Source organism: Pseudochaenichthys georgianus, chromosome 9 (genome assembly GCF_902827115.2).
Source record: "Pseudochaenichthys georgianus chromosome 9, fPseGeo1.2, whole genome shotgun sequence".
In the NCBI taxonomy this organism is placed as follows: Eukaryota; Metazoa; Chordata; class Actinopteri; order Perciformes; family Channichthyidae; genus Pseudochaenichthys; species Pseudochaenichthys georgianus.
The window spans coordinates 20,184,293-20,206,412 of record NC_047511.1 but is presented as its reverse complement, the minus strand read 5'-3'; the positions used below and the strand labels follow the sequence as shown (position 1 = coordinate 20,206,412).

Below are 22,120 nucleotides of genomic sequence, written 5' to 3'. Positions count from 1 at the left end.
CCCTCTAAATATATCAATAAACATTAGAAAGTGATGCTCCTGACTACCATACAAGTTTAAGAAGATAATATTGGTTTTAAAGAATTCAAAGCTATAAATAAACAGCAACAGGCTCTTTAACCAAGGCACTGTTAGCCTAACATGTAAACTAGTTGTTCACACTAATCCTAATATTATCACTTAATATTAGCAAATTCGATTTTATTTTTTAAAACATATTGATGTAAATACATACACATATCGATTTGTTGTATAAATATTGCAAATCAAAACCTTTATTCACTAATAATTACCAAAAATCGTAGTTCTATCTCCTGTTATCAATGCATTCACATTGCCCGCCATGAACTTCCGGGGAACGATCCTCGTCTACATGAACCACGTGACGATAACCGTTTTTGGACTTCCGTTGTCGTAACTCTTCTATTATATGGCTCTGGCCTCTGCCAAACAAAGCAATTCCTCAATGGCAACATTGCATCAGAATTGCAATATCCGGGCACGTCATCAGCCTTTACCGGTATCCTCACTGCTGTGCTGACAGTATAAACTCACACATTGCCCAGGCGTGCTAAAGTTATCTCTCAAAGTGAGGTAGCTTTTCACTTGTTATGGCTGACCAGGCCGTCGTGGAGAAAATGAGCGAGATGCAAGTGGACGAGAAAAAAAAGGTGAAGCTTCATTCTTGAGTCTAAAAGTTATATTAGCGAGATAGCAGCTAGCTTAGGCTGTAGCCAGATTCATGCTGTCATTGATTTAGCCACCAGCAATGCGGTGCTAGTATTGCGGCTGCCTAGCTTTTATAAGTTATGTTGACTTTGCCTAACATGTAACTCCAAAGATACCATTCATTGTGTTTAAATATGTTAAAGAAAATGGAGTCACAATTCAGATAAGCGAGCCTGGTCGGCGGGTTTGAATTGGGACATTGTAGCCATCACACTTAGCTCGAGAGAGTGCCTTACGCCAAACTCAATGCAAAATTCCGACAATCGAATGTTTCATTGTTTCTGGATACGTTAGGCAACACTTATGGACTTGCAATTATCACCTTTGTGATATAAAAGCAATCTCTTTAAAACGGGTGGTACTACCCCAACTTTCTAATAATAACCATAGTGTGCCTTACAACTTGGTTGGCTCTGTCATGTGGTGAAGACTACTTCATACACCTTTTGTAAATCCCATATTGTTCTGCTTTGAGGCGATATAATTACCAGTGAGGAAGGTATCTTCAAAATAATATATTTGTTTACAGTGTTAATAGAAATGTGCCTAATATAAGTATTACATGTTACTATTGTAATGTAAAATATTGTGTACGCACCTTTACCATCTGTTTGTAATTCATATCAAGGAAGTTATGTCTGAAACAGCTTGAAAATTAGCGTGTCCTATATTCACTTTTTTCTTTATAAAGTTTATTAATATTTTCTGACAGGGGGGGACTGAAGGCGGTAAAGATGGAGGAAAGAAAAAGGCTAAAAATGCTGTTGGGCAATCTGCAGGCAGGGCCGAGGTAAGTTGCTCAATTTGTGTTCAGAAATAATGAAGAGGATTTTATTAGGTATCATAATAAAGCAATGTTTACAATAACTGTATTGTAATAGATGCATTTCATTGCATGCTCATACATCTCAAAGCAGACTCCCACTGGCTTCATGGCTGTTGAGCTTTTGATCAGATACTTGTATAGTCAAAACAAGTATAAGGTGAAACCCTTCTCATATTTTCATGTGCATTGATGAATAAGAGGTCAAATTGAATCAATGGCATTACATTGAGATAGCCCAGTTAAAGCTAAAAGTTCAAATGGATACAAGTTTTAGAACAGAAAATAGTTTGGTCATCTTAAACATGTAATGCCCATTAACACAGCAGGTTTGTCTTTTTGTTCGCACTGTTATGTCCTCAGACAAGCTGATAAATAAAAATAATATATTGGCTAGTCTAAGAGAAAAATATTTCATTTAAATAAAAAAAACTTGACACTCAATGAAAGTTATACAGTGTCAGCATTGTTTTGTATCCTGAATTACTTTTGTTGTGTCCCTCTAGCTTACACCAGCCCCCGAGTACATAGACAAGCGTCTTTCTTTGTACACCAAGCTGAAAGCCGAGCATGACGCTCTGATGGCTGAGAGGGCTGCGAAGGACAGCCGGGCCATCAAGGTGACTCTGCCTGATGGGAAAGTGGTGGATGCCGAATCCTGGAAGACTACACCATACCAGGTGGCCTGTGGAATCAGGTCAGTGTGATGATAGGATCCCTGTCACTTTAAATGATTACATTGAAAGCCCGTTTTCATGCAGCACAACAAAGAAGGAAAACCATAATGGTGGTTCAGGGATTTAATTTCCCAACTTTAACTGTCAATTTTATTTATAAAGCCTTTAATCCTTCATTCAAAAGGCCTCATTAAAGTAAAAGTCGTAGAAGCTTTGCCGTTGGATAGTCTATATGCAACAGGTGCCAAGACTGAATTAATGTTAAATTAAATGTTGATAACATTTATTTACATGACCAGACTGCACAGTAAACAAAAGGACATGTAAGCAGATATATTACTATTATTGAGTGGATGCTGCATTGCTTCATTCATTCATTGTTTTTGGGATGACTGTCCATCCCAATGTCCTGAATGCAATATCTCAGGCATAATTTGAATGACTTCTTGAATTAGCTTTTTGTATGAATTGGTCTTGCTGGTATAAATTCAAAATAATATTGATGTTTTTTACATCTACACAATGAATTGATGATTAGATTTTGAGATATGTTCCTGTTTTACGTTCAGTCAAGGCCTTGCTGACAACACAGTGATTGCTAAAGTGAATAACGGTGTGTGGGATCTGGACCGACCATTGGAGGAGGACTGCAGCCTTCAGTTGCTGAAGTTTGATGATGAGGAGGCTCAAGCTGTAAGTCAACTCCATCCCTTGGCTGACTCATTGCTTATTTGTTTTTTCCTGCTGTAGTAAATTACTCTTTAACCCCTTTATTTTAGATGCATAGTTTGCCCCCTTTTTAAAAACATATCTGCTTTTATTTAACTCAAATGCTATGAAATGGAACAATGATGAAATATCTTGACAAATTAATATTTGTTTTAATTGAAGTGCTCTCTGATGGTACTAACTTGGAGACTATGTTTGAGTCTCCCAAAGCTTATCAATTGTATACATTTCTGGATACCAAAAGAAAAAGACTGGAAACAGTAGCTTCCAAATCTACATATTTTATTACAACAAAATCAAACATACCAATCACAATCTCTTATAGTCACAGGTATTGCATAACTTTACTCTACATAATTTCGCCTCCCTATTTCCCTGGAATCAAACATTGGTTATTTAATCGTACTATTTTGCAGCTGGGGTTTTCAGTCATGTTCTTGCAATTTCTTAGTAAATTAAGTAATGGCTCCAAGTTACACAATAGTGTACATGCTGAGGTCAAGTTCATATTGAGGGTACTTCATACATTTTGCTCAATATAACTTGATATGAGATACATATTCATAAACAGTCATATACTATATAACTCCCCTCTGATGTCTCCCAAACATGTTCGGAAGTAGTATACAACAATTTAGCCGGTTTTCCACGTTTAAACATAGTAATTATATCCTAAAGTTAGACTTTTATTATTTGTTAAAAGATGAAATCATAATTTCCTTTTTTTCTCGGTTGTTACTTGCAGTACACATCATCATGCAGAGTTCATTCAACCTTATTGACATGTTATTAGTGAAGGCAAGGTTAAAGTGATGAATGAGAGGTTTACAATCAATAATAAACCTCAAAGCTCCGTGGTTTACCAAGTGTCCAAGCAGCAAAGACATTAAGAGGAGACGTGAGAATGTAAAATACTGCTGCAGTATTGTACTGTCATAAAATTGGCAGCAACCGGTCTCTTAAGCAAATCACAAGACTAGCTCCTCTATTATAATCTCCATTTTCAGTTTCATTGTCTGAAAGGTGTTAAATATTTTATCTGAAGAAAAGGTCAGTTGAAGCACTGAACATATTCAAGAGTCTCATTTTACCAATTTGCCAGCACATGCATCCTATTATTAATAAACAAAGGGATGTTCTGCACTACTATTTTTGCTAATCGGGAAATATCTTGTTTTATATTATTAAGGTTTACTGGCACTCCAGCGCACATATCCTGGGTGAAGCCATGGAGAAGGTGTATGGAGGCTGCCTGTGCTACGGCCCCCCCATCGAGAGCGGCTTCTACTACGACATGTTCTTGGAGAGCACTGCTGAGTAAGTCAAACAGGCTTTGTTTTCAGATTTGTCGGTATAATTAGTTGTGTTAATAAGCTCTTTGTTATTTTAGTTTGACTTCAAGCCTTAGCAACTGTCAGTTGGGTTCACTGTCTGGCAAAACAAAACGGGTGGATTGTAATGACACACATGCTGTTAAGCCTGATTTTCGTTGGGTGTGGATTTTAAATTGCATCTTCCAATTTCTGCCTGCAGGATTCTGAGTCTAAAAGCAAATCTATTCAAAACAATACCAGCGCTTTGAAAGTGTGTTGAGACACCCTCAGAAGAAGCATTTTTTCTCAGTAAACAACTTTTCACTTGACCTTTCCTGAAACAGACGCATTTCTGCCTGATTCAGGCTGCAGGAGAGCGCGAGGAGAGCTGTCTAATTAATTCTACAACCTCCCTAATGAAGTCCTTTTATGCTAATGGTTTCTTGGAGACGATTTTTGCTAGGATATTTGACATTGCTCAAGCCCCTCAAGCCAAGGACTTTTAAATACTTGCCCATGCTTGGCTGAGGTTAGAAGTTTTTGGAGGTCAAAGAATTACATTGGTGAACAAACCTTGGTCTCATCCATGATGCCCTTTATAAACCCTGGCTGACTTAATTTAGCACTGTGTGCACTTTGCATGTTAATGTAGGACTAGTCATTGTATGTAATGCTCTTGTTGTGTTTCTCTTTGACAGTGGTGTTTCAAGCAATGACTTCCCAGGACTGGAGACCTTGTGCAAGAAAATTATCAAGGAGAAGCAGCCCTTTGAGAGGCTGGAGATAAAGAAGGAAACTCTGTTGGAAATGTTCAAGGTATTTGAAAACACAAACGTGTGAAAAACTAAACATCTAATAATTATCTCAACTCTAAAAGCATGTATTCTCCTTAACAGTACAACAAGTTCAAGTGCCGCATTCTCAATGAGAAGGTGACTACTCCCACCACCACAGTGTACAGGTGAGTCGTGGCCCCATGCACTCAAATGTTTTTTATTTCAAACAGTAAAAAACTGTTAGCTTAACAGTAAGCTAAATGGAATAGTCCATTTAGCTTAGGAACCTTCCTAACGGAGTGAAATGACCCGGAAGTCCCTCAGTGGCAGCCATTATAAGTGCCGTTCGAATTCTCTAGATGAAAGGAAAGGAGGTTTCAAACTTCCTTTATAACCTCCTTTAGCTTAGGAACCACTGGACCTCCCTTGACGAAAGGAGAGGAGAAAATGCTGCCCCACAATGCCTTGCAGCCGCAGCATTTGCCGTCACACAACAGTCGGCCATTCACGGAAACAACCAATTATGACCGAGAAATTATATCATGAAAGTTACGGTGCTTATTAAGCATTTTAAAACGTATGTGGTAACTTGCCAAAGTGCTTTGTTTTGAACATTCATCAGTATTATAATCAAAAAGAGAAATATGAACGTTAGTTTTTACTGAAATGATCAAATAAAGTCAACATTTCACAGTCTTTACTGAGCTGTGTGGGGTTTGTTCAACTTTTAAAAGATGTTTGAATGGTGATATACACAGTGATAGATGTTAAGGACTAACGTTTATAATAAATACATTTGTATTGATTTTAAGATCTGTTCATAGTTCATACGTATTGGGATCATTTGTATTAATGTGGACCGGAGGGAGAGGGTGACGAACATAAGTTTCACTTTCACTTTTCCTTTCATGAAGAATATGTTTCTCTGTTGTCCACGTTCATAAAGCATAAAACAACAGCATCAGAGCACGGTGCAGAGTCTCTAGATGAGTTTACAGAAGTCCCTCGTTCTTATTATACATCCATGTTGTAGTCCGCTGTAGGGGTGGGCGATATGACGATATATATCGTCGTGACGATATTAGGTCTCCACGATATGCTTTTTCAGAGATATCGTATCTATCGTGATAAAAAAAAAAAAAAAAACTGATGTGAAAGACATGCTCTAAAGCTGTCTAGTCAGGATTCAGACAGTATTGCACTTCATTTATTGTCTTGGTTGATTCTGTTGGCTTATATTTTATTTTATTTGCGTGCATATGAAACGCTAACCATTCCCATTGAGATCATTAAAACTGTCATTTGAACGGCGATCAAGCCTGAAGCCACAGAGACGGACACGATCCCCTGTACGGCTAGGGTTAGGGTTAGCCAACAAACTCTCACTCCATAATCGTCCAGGAGCGACGTTTGGACAGTGTCCGTGGCGTGTAGTTGTGACGCTCCTAGGCTCCTTCAGCTTCATAAAGGGAAGCAAATAGCTCTCAACTGATTGCAATGTATTCCCATCTGTGGCGGGATTTGACGCTCATGGAAGCACGGCATTCGTTTGCGTCGGCTGCTCTTAAAGGCAATGTGAGCGTCCATTCTCATTGGATAACGGAGAATTGTACACCCGGAAGTAAGTATTCCTCTTACTGTCGATTGATTTTACAGTGATATCTGCACTACTCGACTAAAAAACACCAGATTATCCTTGTTAATTACACAACACTGATTGGTTTAAATTGTGTGCAATGCTTTTGTATTTTTCCCCTTCGATTCGGCGAAACAAATATTTTTTCGGAGTAAAGGATGGCAGAAGACACTACACTACCCAGAATCCCCAGCTATCGTTTGGACTACACCATGTGCTCTGTTTGACAAACCCCATGATAGTCCTCAAGCTCTGTGATTGGAGAGTGTGCTCTGAGGGTTAGAACAGCACTTGAAATGGGATGGAACCACAGCAAAACTGGATTTGAACGGGTCCACCGCGTCCCCCCCTCCCCCACCCCGTCCCCAGAACTACACATGCTGGCTATTGTGTTTCGCAACATGTTCTCTATCTGTGGCACATCTCTACTGGGAGTTGTAGTTTTAAAAGACGTTTTCGTATTTCCCATAATAAGAAGTTCATGCAGGGATTCATTTCAGAAATAAAACCAGCTTGAAATGCTATTTTGGTCTGTTACTCCTTTTTGTTTTAGTTTCTGTTACCTTGTAGGTGCTTGTACTGTTAAGTAACTTGAAAAATAACCATAATAACCGACATGAAAAAATATCGTGATATATATTTTTCAATATCGCCCACCCCTAGTCCGCTGTATAGAAAACTGTAGTTTCCATAGTTTCCCCACAGCAGCAGACGCACATTTATGACGTCCGCTGGTGCATCATAAACACGTCGGATAGTGAAAGTGCAGTCGGATTCTCTAAAGTACCGCAGTCTCTTCTCCTAAGTCCTTTTGAATTCTCCTATCCACTATTCCTTAACCCCGTGACCTTTCACTCAGAGGTCAAGGAATAGACGATAGGGTTAGACGTTAGGAGCTGATTTTTGGATTATCCGACCGCAACCCACGTCTAACACTAGGTGGGCAGTCTCGATAGGGGCATTGCCTCAGACCTTTGACCAGTTTATTTTGTAACCTGACACGTCTGAAAAATAGTCGATTACGTTGAGGATGTGAGGCACCGTTGTTGCGGGGCTTCTGGGATTTTTCTATTTTTATATAACTGAAACCCTCACATCCCTGTGTCTCATGTACATTTTGACCAACATGTTGATTCCTCTGAAAAGGAAGGCACATTTGTAGGCCCCAAATAAAAGCACAGTTTTCTTATTTTTTGAGTAATTATTACAATAGCCCTTAATGCATTAACTCTTTTAACATTCTGCATTTCAGGTGTGGTCCCCTGATTGACTTGTGTCGCGGGCCTCATGTGAGACATACAGGGAAAATCAAGGCCCTTAAGATCCACAAGGTGAGGTTTTCTGTCATTATGTACAGCAGACGGGTTACTGTATGTGTATTTATTGCAAAATAAACCAGGAAATATTTCAAGGTCTTTAGGCTGTGCTCTGAATGGTTGCTATTAATATACCAATAATGGTTGGTATTTTGTATTACAGCTGTATTTTATTTCATTCCATTCCATTGCAATGTAAATGTTATATTTTACTATATATGTTTCTAGTTCTCTACCTGCGTTTTTAATTCTTGTTTTTATGCACCACGACCTGGTAATAAACCTGTTTCTGATTCTGAGCTTCTGATCTATTAAACACATATGTACTATGGCCGTTAGCTCAATGCACTGCAAATAGAGAAATATCTTCAGCAATTTGACAACACACAAATCCATCGATGCACAGCTTTGAAAATAAGCACTGCAACAAACTCATAACACAACAGACAGAACAACTTAAAAAAAATACAGTTTTTAACTACTTTTTATTGTCTGCTAGAAATAGTTTCTGTTGTGATCTTCTCTATTTGGAGCGCTTGTTCTAAATGCTGTTATGTTGGTGTTTCTTTGCGTTGTGTCTATTCAAATGTGTTTTATTTTCCTAGTGTACGCTCTGTTGAGCTCTCAGGGCCACCATACATGTGTCCCCATTTCTAGAGCAGCATTACCTGATATTGTATTCCCAAGGGATTTGGTGGACCCATAAGACTGATGAAAGCTCACATATTCTTGTTATGGTGTGCTAGAATTCATCTACATACTGGGAGGGTAAGGCGGACATGGAAACCCTCCAGAGGATCTACGGAATCTCCTTCCCTGACCCCAAAATGCTCAAAGAATGGGAGAAGTTTCAAGAGGAAGCCAAGAACAGAGATCACCGCAAACTGGGCCGGGTAAGAAGCTATCGGTCAGAAAAGTAGAGAAGTCTCTTACAAGTTTAGAAGCAAGTGTATGTCAGTATGTTATGAAATACAGGTAAAATACTACCTTTGTAGCCAGGAATGTGTTTGATGTTACGCCTTTTCAACAGACAAGATAGTCAAAGCCATTTCTGAACAGTGAAGTACTCATTATCCTACAACTATTCAGAATGTATCACTTACTGAGTGAATTTGTAAAAGTTGGTAATTTTCATGAATTGCTATTTTATATATCAATCTAAGAAGAAATGCTGAGAATAGCATTTATAAAAAATTAACCCGTGTCCCATCTTCAGATTTGAGTGATAATGCAGCATTCAATTAGAGGGACTTTACAATCTGTGGAACAGTTGTGTGACATCAACTTTTGTCGAACTGTTACGTGATTTATATACTGTAAAATGATATGGAATTTCATTGTAATTGGGGAATTGACAGTTCAGGGTGTGTTTGTTGTTGTTGTTGCCAGTATTAAAGCAGAGTGTTACAGGGATCTGAGCAGTACATTGTCAAACCCTGGTAACATTAAACATGTGCTGAGCTGTTTCATTATTTCAAAGTGAAACCAGTTTTGCCTGCGTGGTTGCTCTTTTGATTTCTCTAATCTATTTGTTCAGGAGCAAGACTTGTTCTTCTTCCATGACCTGAGTCCAGGGAGCTGCTTCTTCCTGCCTAAGGGGGCCTTCATCTACAACAGCCTGATTGAGTTCATCCAAGTAAGCCAAAGCTGTCTGACCATTGCTGGGATCTCACTCTAAACTTTAAGACTGGAGAAAAGGAGTACATTTTAGAAAGTTCAAATTGGACAGACATGGGGAGAAGGAAGAACAGACAGATTTGGTCCTCTAGAAGGGCTATGCAATTATAACCGCTTCACATATTTACAAGTTTATAGTTTTAATGATGTATGGCGTCATATTGTTTTTTAACAGAGGAATAGGAAAGGATTGGGTATGTTAATGATATAGCTTAATGTCAAGGTCTTGAAACTGATGGGCATATGGATAAACTCTTAAAAACCAGCTGCCAAGCATATATAATCAATTATTGCCAAATCTCTTATCTGTTCCCTCTATTCCCACAATAATGATATCGCTTTCATCACTGTGCCTACGTCAACCACCTTCCTCCCCTTCAAGACACCATCTGCGGTCACCGAAGCCTGATAAGGATGTGTGTGTACAAAACGCAGCAAACTCTTACTGATATGTGCTGGGTCCAGGCTCAAGGGTGTATGGCACTCAACTCTTTCCAGGACAAGCCGGGGCCCTGCCTGCCAGTAGCTTTGCCGATATCTGTGTTGATAGGTAATAGATTGAGATCGGTGAATCAGCTTAGATACAGGAAGGACTCAAACGTTTGTGTGAGTTCATCAAATTTAGCAGTGACTCCATGTCAGCCACAGCTTGTCACAGAACAACTTACTGATGGTGTATTTAACAAACTTAAACTAGCTTTATTAAATGTCTGGTCATTGGCAGGAAAAACGTTTTTAATCAATGATTTTATCACTGAGCACAATCTCGATTTTATGTTTTTAACGGAAACTTGGATTGAACAAAATAACAGTGCAGCTGTTCTTATCGAATCAACCCCTCCCAACTTCAGTTTTATGAGTCAGGAAAGAATGCAAAAGAAAGGGGGTGTAGTTGCTATTTTGTTCAATGATTCCCTTCAATGCAGGAAGACATCTTATGGGAACTTTGCTTCTTTTGAATATGTGGCCCTTCAGCTGAAATGCTCCTCTCGAGCTCTGTTCCTAAATATCTATAGACCACCCAAATACTGTGCAAGCTTTTTTGATGACTTTACTGAACTGCTGCCTATAGTGTGTATTGACTTTGACCGTCTAGTCATTGTTGGTGATTTTAACATCCATGTTGACAACCCCCAGGACAGAATAATAATAATAATAACTGGGATTTCTATAGCGCCTTTCAAGGGACCCAAGGTCGCTTTACAGGAATAGGGCAAGCACAAACAAAACAAAACAAAACAAAGGTCAGACAGACATAACAACAGATAGATTTAAGGGCCGAAAGCCTTGATGAACAGATGGGACTTGAGGGCCCTTTTGAAGGCGTCCAGTGTGGGGATGTTGCGAATCTCCGCAGGGAGAGCGTTCCAGAGGGTGGGGGCTGCCACACTGAAGGCTCTGTCCGCGAAGGTTCTCAGTTTGGTGCGGGGGGTGGTGAGCAGGCCAGCGTCTGAAGACCGCAGGTTCCGGGGTGGGGCATGCGGGTGAAGGATGTCCGATAGGTACTGGGGGGCAAGGGCATGGAGGGACTTGTAGGTCAGGAGGAGGACTTTATAAGTTATGCGGAACTTGACCGGCAACCAGTGGAGGTGGATGAGGGTGGGAGTGATGTGCTGCCAGGGCTTTGTGTGTGAGGACCCGAGCTGCACAATTTTGGACATACTGGAGCCTGTCCAGGGTTTTGTTGGGAACCCCGAACAGGACACCATTGCAGTAGTCCAAGCGGGTGGTGACGAATGTATTTGGAATACATTACAACATGTAAAACAAATATTATTGACAGCTTTGAAGAAAAGCTGCAGCAGTTTTGTTATAAAGCGCCACAGAATTGCTCTTAGTTTAAAGACTTTCTTTCTTGATTTCCATTCATTGCAGTCCTAAAGCAGCACACGTTGAAAGCAATTCTACTTTGATGTGGTAACAATAGATTTCTGACTGAGGAGTAATGAGATGTGTTTATTAAACAGCTCTGCCTGTACAAGCAACAGAACACCTACAGCATCCAAGTATTTGTAGGGTCCGTAGGGATCTAAAATAAATTGCCTTTTTTTTTCTTCTCTCACATCGTTTGAATGTTAACACTGACATCAGACAACTGATGGTGCATTACCAGCGTTTAAACATTCTCAGAGGTAGTTTTCTTTTTTTAATTCTCAGCCTTTGCTTTTTGAGTTATACATGTTTTAGAGGATATGCACTATTCATCAGCAAACCCCAGGAGTAGACAGCAGTTTAAACTGTAGGTGTGATGTGTAGCGAGGGTTATGAAGCCGAGTTGCTTGAGGTGCCAGTAGCTCAAAACAGTCTTATTTTAAAATCATCTTTGTGAGAAAACCTTTGTTCTGTCTTTGGCAGAGTGAGTACAGGAAGAGGGGTTTCCAGCAGGTGGTGACGCCCAACATCTACAACAGTAAGCTGTGGCAGACCTCCGGCCACTGGCAGCACTACAGCGAGAACATGTTCTCCTTCGAGGTGGAGAAGGAGACCTTCGCCCTCAAACCCATGAACTGCCCGGGACACTGGTGAGGCCTCCTCTTCCTCACATTCAGATGATGTTTGAAAGCAATACACTAGACAAGATCATAGATAAAAAAATAAAAAAAATATCACACCCACTCCTGTTCCACATGGGCTATCAGGCCATGCTATGGTGTGAAATACATATTTGACTTGGTCTCTGCCTCTAATGAGAGAAAAGACTCAAGGTTACCCACTCTTGAATAGCTTCAACGTTTACACAGTTTTTATTTTAGTTGAGACAGTTTTTGATTAAATGGATCCATAGTTCCAATAGGTTCATATTTTACTGCTACAATAGATTGTCCTCCAGTTCCACTTAACTTGAGATAGACTGACGCTCTCTTCATGTTTTCAGTTTTTGAATGACCCAGTTCAATTTACTGCTGCATTGCAGTGTAAAGAGCCAGGCTGCAGCTCTTTGTAGTCAAATCTTCTATCTCCTTTTTACCAATCTTTGTGCTATCCACATCGGTAGCCCCTCTGGAGATCACACTGAAATGGAAATTGAGCGTGAAAACACTTTGTCAATGTGTTGGATGTCAGTTTAAACAAATATTGAATGCAGTCTTCCACAGCAGTATTGAAGCAGTAGAGCAATATGCAGTTATTGCAATAAGTCAAGGTCGAGGTAGGCAGTTGTAATTTGTGCAGTTTTTCCACAATGTCTGTTTGTCTGCAGTCTGATGTTCGATCACCGACCACGCTCCTGGAGAGAGCTTCCCATTCGCATGGCCGACTTCGGCGTGCTGCACAGGAACGAGCTGTCAGGCACGCTGACAGGCCTCACCCGGGTTCGCCGCTTCCAGCAGGATGATGCTCATATCTTCTGCACCATGGACCAGGTGAGGCCCGCACTCAAGCACTGACAAGTTCAAATTCCAAGTTCACACATTCTGGAGTCTGATGAAAAGAGATGACTGATGAAGCCTCTACATTTAGAGCAGGGGTGTCAAACTCAACGCCCGAGGCCCAAATCCAGACTATATATATATATATATATATATATAGTCTGTGTTGTTGTGTTTGTGGGGGGGTCTACCAGGGACCATGCTGGTTCCCTGTACAGTAATTAACTAAAGTGGGAACCAAGCTATATAGAATTCCCTTTGGGTAAGCTATACTCCCATAGACTCCCCTTGTTGATTAAGTCTCAATAGATAACATCTTTCCTTCATATTAAAACCACTAATAAGCAACATTTCCATCACAGTGTTTAACTCACATGACAGAAAATGTGATTATCCTTCTCTCCCCCACAGCTCAACATTACAATTCCCCTCACCTTGAGTACTGTGTTTTAAACCTTTTTAAATCAGAGATTAGGGTTACAGGAAACTTTACATATACAGTAATAGTGTCTGGTAACAGTGACTCACTATAAACAAATGTAAAGTGTACACAGATTTCAGAAGATAGTGGCCGTTAGAAATGTTCAGTGACATGCCGCAGTGGTATTATATCCTGATTGTGGGTAGGGTTGCCAGAAACTGACCATGATCAAAATCGATTATTCGGCAGCCCTGGCGAATAATAATCGATTATTACTATTATTAGCATATATATATTTATATATATATTTTGGTTGAAACTAAGCCAGAAAAAGAAAAAAATACATAAATAATAAAAAAAATATATATACATATGCAAAGAACTTAAACCTGTTTGAGAAGCACAGTTCTGAAGGCTCTCAGTACATCAGGGTCTTGCTGGCACACAGTTTTCTTTTTTGAAATCAAATCAGGCACTGCTGTGAGTCACATTCCTAGGTTAAGAGTGAGGAATCCTACTGCTACACCTACTTCTACAGCCTGGTGTAGCAAACTGCCTGTTTAAGTGGCAATCTTTTATATTTAATTCCTGATTGATTTAACACAACATTTTTACTGGCAGCAAAACCAACTATTGCTGTAATTTAATAAAGGAAGTCAGGCAATAATTGGCTAACTGCTAGTGGATGGAGGTGTGCTGCATCTACGAGCTCACTGTGGCTGCCAACAATTACAGTTGCATGGTTGGTCACATGTAGTGGAAGATCTTTTATCATATTATATTATTCTGATTCATCACATAGTTTAATTATTTGCAAATACCAAAACAAACAAAGGTGCAATCATTACATGAGAAATGAAACGTGTTGCTATGTCAAAAGAGATAATGCTAGTCCTCTTACATTTTGTTTTTGACCCCAGATTGAGGAAGAGATCAAAGGCTGCCTGGACTTCCTGCGCACTGTGTACAACGTGTTTGGCTTCTCTTTCAAACTCAACCTCTCCACAAGACCAGAGAAGTACCTGGGAGAGCCGGAGGTCTGGGAACAAGCAGAAAAGGTAATCAGAAGCCCTCTTGTTTCTGTCATATGGGAATGGGAATGTGAACGGCACATTCTCACAAAGCCTCAGTGAAGAATATTGAAGATGATCTGTGATATTATCAAAATGGAAATGTTGGAGCCACTTCACAGACAGCGAATGCTCGTGTGAACCCAGATAACATTTATATGTTAATGAATGAGATTTATTCGGCAGAGCTTATATCAGTTTCTGAAGCAGAAAATGCCTTTTCATCTCCAGAGGATCTACAAGTGCTGTCACTGTCTGCCTTTGGTGTCAAATGAAATTCACCCTCTGTGGACCAGCTCCAGATTTGACATCTTGTTTGGTTTAGCTTTATGCTTCTCTGGGATGGAGCAGGCAGTGTTTTAAACTCTTAAAGAAAGTAATAACAAGAGTGAGTCATTTAAACTGAGTGATAATGAGTCTATTTCTCTGGGCTCTCTGCACCATGAGTGTCTCTTGGGACAACTCCAAGTCTAACAGATGGATCTGTAAAACTAAACGACAGTTGTTGGATAAAGGTCTGCGCCACAAGTTAACTCCATTGTTGTATCAGTAGCATCGGTATATGAAGTATTTACAAATACTTTTTAGTGAGGCAAGCCTCTTAATGACATGCAGCATGCCTTGAATTTTACAGCAGGACGAGAATGTATTTACATTTGTTTTTCTCTTGATCTGATTGTTTAGAGGCAGTTGTGTAATATAGGTAGTACTGTACTTAAGGACAATTTTGGGTTACTTTACTTGAGGATATATATTTTACTTAATACTGGTAATCCACTATTTTGAAGCCAATAATGTACACACTACTACATTTAATTGAGAAAATGTGTTACTAGTTACTTTTAGATCATTTACTTTTATATATTCAGATTAGGGCTGTGCGATTATGGCAAAAATCATAATCACGATTATTTGGGTCAATAATTGATATCACGATTATTTTGACGATTATTCATTGACCATTTATTGAACTTTAAAACAAATAATATTTTACCAATAAACAAGATCAACAAATATGTTGGAGCGCACTTCCAAAACCATACTAAACATATATTATTAATATGATAAATAAAAATAAATTAGACCAAGATAAATTAAATCAAATATGATGCAGTGCACTATCACAACCTGCTGAAAACTCCTTAACATATAGCCAACATGTTGGTAAAACATATTCAACATATTCCACTCAGTTAAACGTTGAAGGCTGGCCAACCGTCATGGTCCAGAAGTAACAGGAAATAAATGTTGAACTACAATTTAAGACCAAATAAAAATGTTTAGGCCACCATGGCAAATGCTGGTAAGGCTGCTCAGGCTGCTCATGTCATCTCTTAAAGATTTTTTGCAAGAAACACCAGCCTGTTTACATGGTCTGGTTTCAGAGATGAGCGCAGGCAGGTGACAATATCGCCACCTGGACTGAAGACCCTCAGCCACGCACATGGGGTGACGCCGGCCAATCACAAAGCTGTGATGCGTTCAAGTGCATTATTCTGGCACAGGAAGATTATGTTACAGGACATTAACGATAAAACAGAATATTGTTGTTCTATTTTTAGACACATCTCGCGATCGACTGGTTGGGCACCTCTCGGCTAGACCATAGGTCTGTTGTGGTAGCAAAGTAGTCAGCTGAAGCCACATCTCTCTCAACTTCCTCACGGCATTTGTCATATAGTGCAGGCAGCGCAGACCTGCTGAAATAATTCCGAGACGGCATCGCGTAATGCTTGTCCAACGTGTTGACAAGTTGCTTGAAGCCCTGGTTGCTAACAGTGCTAACTGGGCACATATCTTTAGCGATGTTAAATGTAATGACAAAGTACTTGCAAATAGTGGAAATAGTTTTACCCTTCTTTTTAACGAGTTGCTGCTCTTGTTCTGACATCTTCGCTCGCGCTGAACACTCACAACACATGTCACTCCCACGTGGCCGAGTGGGCTTTTAGGGAGGGGCGAAAGCGCACCCAGCAAAATAATCGTATTTTGTCAATTATGCTGTTTTCATAATCGTCGCAAGCCATAATCGTAATCGTAAATACGATTAATTGCACAGCCCTAATTCAGATTACTAGCTATTATTAAAAGTAGACTCACTTTTCCAGCTGTGATAAACACATTAGTGAATCCAGTTATTTAATATATAATTATACAATGGGACATTATGCAAAATAAGTACATTTTGATGCCAATACTTTTGTACTTTTACTTAAGTAAGACTTTTACTTGTAACAGTCTTATTTGTAACTATATTTTTACACTCTATTATTTCTACTCAAACTTAAAGGTGGGGTAGGTAAGTTTGAGAAACCGGCTCGAGATCGCTAGAATTTGAAAATACACAACCGGAGAAAATCTGCCACTTCCTTACAGAGCACCTCCTCCAACACACACGAACGCGCACATGACCAATGAGGGCACGAGATAAGTTTGTGCCCCGATGGAAGGCTGACAGGCAGGTAGGCCATCCAATCCGTTTAGCCGGGCCGGCTAAACGGATTGGATGGCCTTTTTTTTTGGTTGTACTTTTTACAGTATTACGGCTTCTACAGATGAATTTTTTTTTATGGATTTTTTTGTCAAAGCACTTAAAATATTCATTGCTATCGGGATGTTAAGAGCATTCCATGGAATATAACAAAAAGTGTATCTCGAGCCGGTTTCTGAAAATTACCTACCCCACCTTTAAGTAAAATAAGTACTTCTTCCTCCACTGTTTAGAAGTACATACATAAAGTGCAGGTTGCAATGGTTTGCTTGATTCGAGCCACAAGCACGTTTGCGTTCCTCTCCACATCGCCGTTTTTACGTTGTCTGTCTAAGAAATGATGAGGACATTTCGGACATGGATGTGGACTGCACCTTTTCTGGTTGGCGCAGGCAGTGATTTAGTTTATTTTTATGCATTTGAAAAATCATTACAGAATAAGATGAGGTTTTTTATGCCTCACTGTTCCCAATCATTTGTCATCTCTCTCTTTATTGAGATGACATAAAAGAGGAAGCAGAACACACACTGTGGCCCGCAGGGGACTGTCCTCTCATTCATACTTTAATATGTTCTCAATTACTCAATGGGAATAGTCAAATATGTATACGGGTACTTATTGGTATTTTATAACTGCTAAATAGTTCCTTTTAATTTCCGCCCCTGTTTTATAGTCAGTGTTTTGATTGGTCTGTCCTCATGTTTTATTGTAACTTCATTTTCAATGTCTTTTCCCACTGGCGGCAGTGGGAGTTTTTTTTTATCATGTTTTATTAACAATCAATCCAGTGGCCGCAGTAACTTTTTAAAAATCAACACCTGTTGATGGATATTGTGCTGCTGCATAATAATAATTATAATTGTACACCTCTCAGTTAGTCACAGTCTTCAAAACAAGAATAACATTCTGCAATAAAATATTTGGAGCAGTAACAAAGTTAATTATAGATGCCTTAAAGGTTTAGAGCTTTTATTGACGTGCAAGTCCACTTTTCGCCGAGTAAAACATTTTCTAAATTCAGCACTGGCTTTTTCTGATTGTGTGTGCTTGTGCTGGAGTGGAAAATGATATACAAGAAAGTGTGACTCTCCAACTTGGTCCAGTGACTGGAACACAACTTGCTGCATGTTTCCCTCACCTCATTAACTCCCTCAAGCAACCATAAAATATTATTGAGACGTTAACATTTCTCAGTTCAGGGATTAGTTCCAGATGAAGGAAATGTCAGGTCCAAGTATACAGCTTGTGCTTAACACCACTGTTATCTGCATGTTGGTCAGCCTTTGATATTGTAACTAAACAGTAATTGTTTGTTTTTCCAGCAACTGGAGAACAGCTTGAATGAGTTTGGGGAGAAATGGGTTCTGAACCCCGGTGATGGAGCTTTTTATGGACCAAAGGTGAGCTGTGTGCTGCAGTAATGATGTGCTTTCACTGTGAAACAGCAGGAGGGCTTCCGCTGATTGCTTGTCGTTTCTGTGCAGATTGACATTGAGATCAAGGATGCCATCGGCCGCTACCATCAGTGTGCCACAATTCAGCTGGACTTCCAGCTGCCGATCCGCTTCAACCTCACCTACGTCGGGTAGCTCTACTGCTGCTTTTATTAACATTTTAAAATAAAATGGCAGAGGAATATGAAAAAATGTTTGATCCTGCAAATGCACATACATCATAGCATTATCAGAGATGGACAACAAATAGTTTAGTTCATGACGGATGATGATGGAAAAACATCTAAAGCTAATATAGGATAGGATAATAGGATAGACTTAAATTAAACTTTAAACTATATGATGTGCATTTATGGAGATGTATATTTTCAAGACTCTATATATTTAAAATGTATGGTAATGACCTGTAACTGTTTTTACTGTCTTAAGAAAACTGTTTCCTTCTCTCTTTGTGTGTGTTCCTAATTTTCTCCCATCCTTTTAAATAACTGTGTAGCCATGATAGTGACGACAAGAAGAGACCAGTGATCATCCACAGAGCTATCCTGGGATCGGTTGAGAGGATGATCGCCATTCTGACTGAAAACTACGGCGGCAAATGGTTCGTTAACAATCATAAAACTATTTTCTTTTGTAAAGTTTATTTTTGTTTCCTCCTGAGCACTGAATGATTTTCAGATTGACTTACGGTACATTTATTTATACCGATAACTGCTTTTAATGCTAACCAGTGGAATGTGTGATGTTCTGCTTCAGGCCTCTGTGGCTCTCTCCTAACCAGGTGATGGTGGTGCCTGTGGGACCGACCTGTGAGGAGTACGCTCAGAAGGTAAACACCGACCATAGCTACTACGGTCCACATTCCCGCTCCAAAAACAAGAATAAATCATACATTGAACTCATAAAAGTGTTGGCTAAGAATAAAGAATTACGTCCAATGGGGCAAAGTCATGACCATATGGGATGTGATCAAGCTCTATTTAGCGAGATCACCTTCCTCTCTTTTGGGGAACTGAGACAGTACTCAGTAGAGTTGTGCTTTCTTTCTATTTTTATAAATCATGTTATTATTTGCCTTCATTTTGACTTCCAAACACATTTGACTAATCTGTTGGCTTGTTTAAAACCTGTTCATTTCCTCTTTAACTGATGGCCAGACCAGCAATAATAAAAGAAAAGTTGTTACAGGCTTTGTTTGCCTTTTTTAAAATGCGTGGAACCTGGAATTAGTCTTTTTTTGTGTTGTATGTACAAAAAGTCAATTTGTGAAATAAGCAGCTGCACAGTCCTGATAGCCATGTAATTGCAGAAAGCAGCAGGTCCACACAGTGTGATCATAACGGCTGCAGAAACACAATCATCATTGCAGCCAAATTGCCAACATGTACAAAATGTTTTAGTCCTCATTTGAAAAAAACAACAATTTTTAGAAGTCTAATCAAAATGATTTAGCTTTTGACACATGCTGGTGAGGCCTTAACTATTTGTTGTAAATGTTGCAGGTGAAGCAGGAGTTCCACAGCAACGGCTTCATGTCTGAGGTGGACCTGGACCCCGGCTGCACTCTGAACAAGAAGATCAGAAATGCTCAGTTGGCGCAGTACAACTTCATCCTGGGTCAGTGCAACACTCTGTCTCTCACTCCCCTGTCTCTTTATCTTTGTCATCTCTTGCTCGCTGTCCATCTAGATATTGATTTGATTTATTTTTTGTCTCTTTGCATGCTTGGAAAAGTGGTGGGAGAGAAGGAGAAGACGAGCAACACTGTAAATGTGCGCACCCGGGACAACAAAGTGCACGGCGAGCGCACTGTGGAGGAGTGCATCGAGCGTCTGCAGCAGCTGAAGACCTGCAAGAGCCGGAACGCTGAGGAGGACTTCTGATCATCCCACACTCAGATATCAGCTCGCTCTCAACAGGATCTAGAGCTTTTAACTTTAGAAGAACCATGTGGTTGAATCAGTTTGTGGTACTGCTATCACATTTTGCCTCGTCTCTGCTTCTTACCCGTTGGAAAATCACTTTTCTTTGATTTGACAATTGTGTCTTCTTTCACCTCTTTACAGTGTCGCTATGATTTTGTATCATATTCGGTATTGAGTTTTCCTTGGAATCAATATTTCTGTCCATAACCCATCTGATTAGAGAGATACATTTAGGTAAACTCCTATATGATCAGGTCTTTGAACAGCTGATGCATAGGCTGATTTAAAACAGAGGGGTAATGGTTCGTTACACTGTCCGAACGGTCATTCTTTCTTCAGGGAATCGTACACGAGTTACAATTTTGTTAATACAAGATCTATTCTTAATCTTTTTGTTGTGTTTTATTTGATGTTTTGTTGTCATTTTCTAAAAGGTAGTGTAGGTGTCATTTTCTTCATAATTGAGCACCAGCAAACAAGCCTAACATGAGTTATTATAGGCATTACAAATATTACATAATTATAGCAATACATTTTTTTGTGCAGCTTTCAATAGTTACTGAGATCTAGAAAAATTAGTCAAATATGAAGTTATAGGTCCTCCTATAGCAATCTACATAACTTGTGAAATGTGTTTTTCAAACCACAACTCAACTCACAAGTTTGAGATCCTGCATTTCCACACCAAAGTGGAAATTGTTAGAGTGGAAAAATTTAATTTTCCACAAGAGAGGTGGAGTTTCTGAGTGATGCTGTTCCGCTACAGTGAAAAGGAGCCTTATCTTCCTCCAGTAGTGAATCACCAGGAAGGAAATTGTTGATGTGTTGGAGGGTAAACAGCTGATGCTTCTCATTATTACATGCTGCCTGAACTCAGACCATTTACTTCTGCTGTCTGCATCATCACATCCAGGTATGAGGGATATTATATATCCTAATTCTACTAATTCTAAGTCTACTAGGCTTTATACAACGTCTTTCGTGGAAAGAAAATGAGTCAAATTGCTGGATGAAAAGTGAAGTAGAGATAAGGCAAATATGTGCATATTAGTAGTAATGCTCCAGTTTCAGATTTCTCCAGTGTTTTCTATTTCTGCTCGTAACGTGGAAATGTACTTGGCCCACTTCACTTCGTTTTTTAACCGTTTTTAATGACACTTTCAGTCTTCGATTATTATTCCCACCACTAGTGGGTGCCATGTCTTTGTAATGGAGCTGCAACAGACCAACAGTGAGAGCAATGTGCTTCAGCAGTTTAACATCTGTGAAGAAATGCTCTTACATAAATCAGTGCTAAAGTACTTCATGTTAAGGTGAAAAACTCTAAAGAGGGACTACAACATCTTTATAATTGTCTATATGCATACTAAGGTTCAGTGTTCATGAAGTACTTAACAGTTATAACATTTGGAAACTCCTGCCCTGAAACTGCTTACTGTTACATGTTTTATTTGGAAGTGAATTATTGACATTTTGCAGACTTCTCCCATTCATCTAAGTAGGAACATTATCACTAAGGTTGGAGTGAAAGATGTACTCACCCTTGCAGAAGAGGCAGTGGGCGCTCCACTCTGAATGCAGCCAAAGGAAAACATTGATTTTGGCTGCTCTACAAGTTGCAGGTAATTAAAATAAGTGAGCCCATCAGTTTTCTGGCCAACTTGAACTTTTCAGCACCAAATAAAATGTGTTCACAGGTTTGGTTTCCTGTTGG

At 39.5% G+C, this 22,120-nt stretch overlaps 1 protein-coding gene across 1 annotated transcript; it reads left to right on the top strand.

Annotated features, from left to right (window-relative positions):
• Nucleotides 1–417: 417 nt before the first annotated feature.
• Nucleotides 418–20,793, top strand: tars1 (threonyl-tRNA synthetase 1). The gene is made up of 19 exons (XM_034091078.2): nucleotides 418–671; nucleotides 1,442–1,519; nucleotides 2,059–2,249; nucleotides 2,799–2,922; nucleotides 4,148–4,275; nucleotides 4,970–5,087; nucleotides 5,168–5,232; nucleotides 7,936–8,014; nucleotides 8,746–8,892; nucleotides 9,537–9,635; nucleotides 12,032–12,198; nucleotides 12,876–13,038; nucleotides 14,386–14,523; nucleotides 18,350–18,427; nucleotides 18,512–18,612; nucleotides 18,978–19,082; nucleotides 19,238–19,310; nucleotides 19,984–20,098; nucleotides 20,216–20,793. Exons 1-19 carry the CDS (start codon nucleotides 612–614, stop codon nucleotides 20,362–20,364), a joined length of 2,178 nt encoding a protein of 725 aa, XP_033946969.1. The 5' UTR covers nucleotides 418–611; the 3' UTR covers nucleotides 20,365–20,793.
• Nucleotides 20,794–22,120: the final 1,327 nt, after the last annotated feature.

What these genes read in the sequence shown, in the direction of transcription:
- tars1 (XM_034091078.2), top strand. Translation starts at nt 612, where the DNA reads ATGGCTGACCAGGCCGTCGTGGAGAAAATGAGCGAGATGCAAGTGGAC. An exon ending in AGGCCCTTAAGATCCACAAG is followed by an intron (nt 8,015 to 8,745) that starts GTGAGGTTTTCT and finishes ATGGTGTGCTAG; the next exon opens with AATTCATCTACATACTGGGA. An exon ending in TCTTCTGCACCATGGACCAG is followed by an intron (nt 13,039 to 14,385) that starts GTGAGGCCCGCA and finishes TTTTGACCCCAG; the next exon opens with ATTGAGGAAGAGATCAAAGG.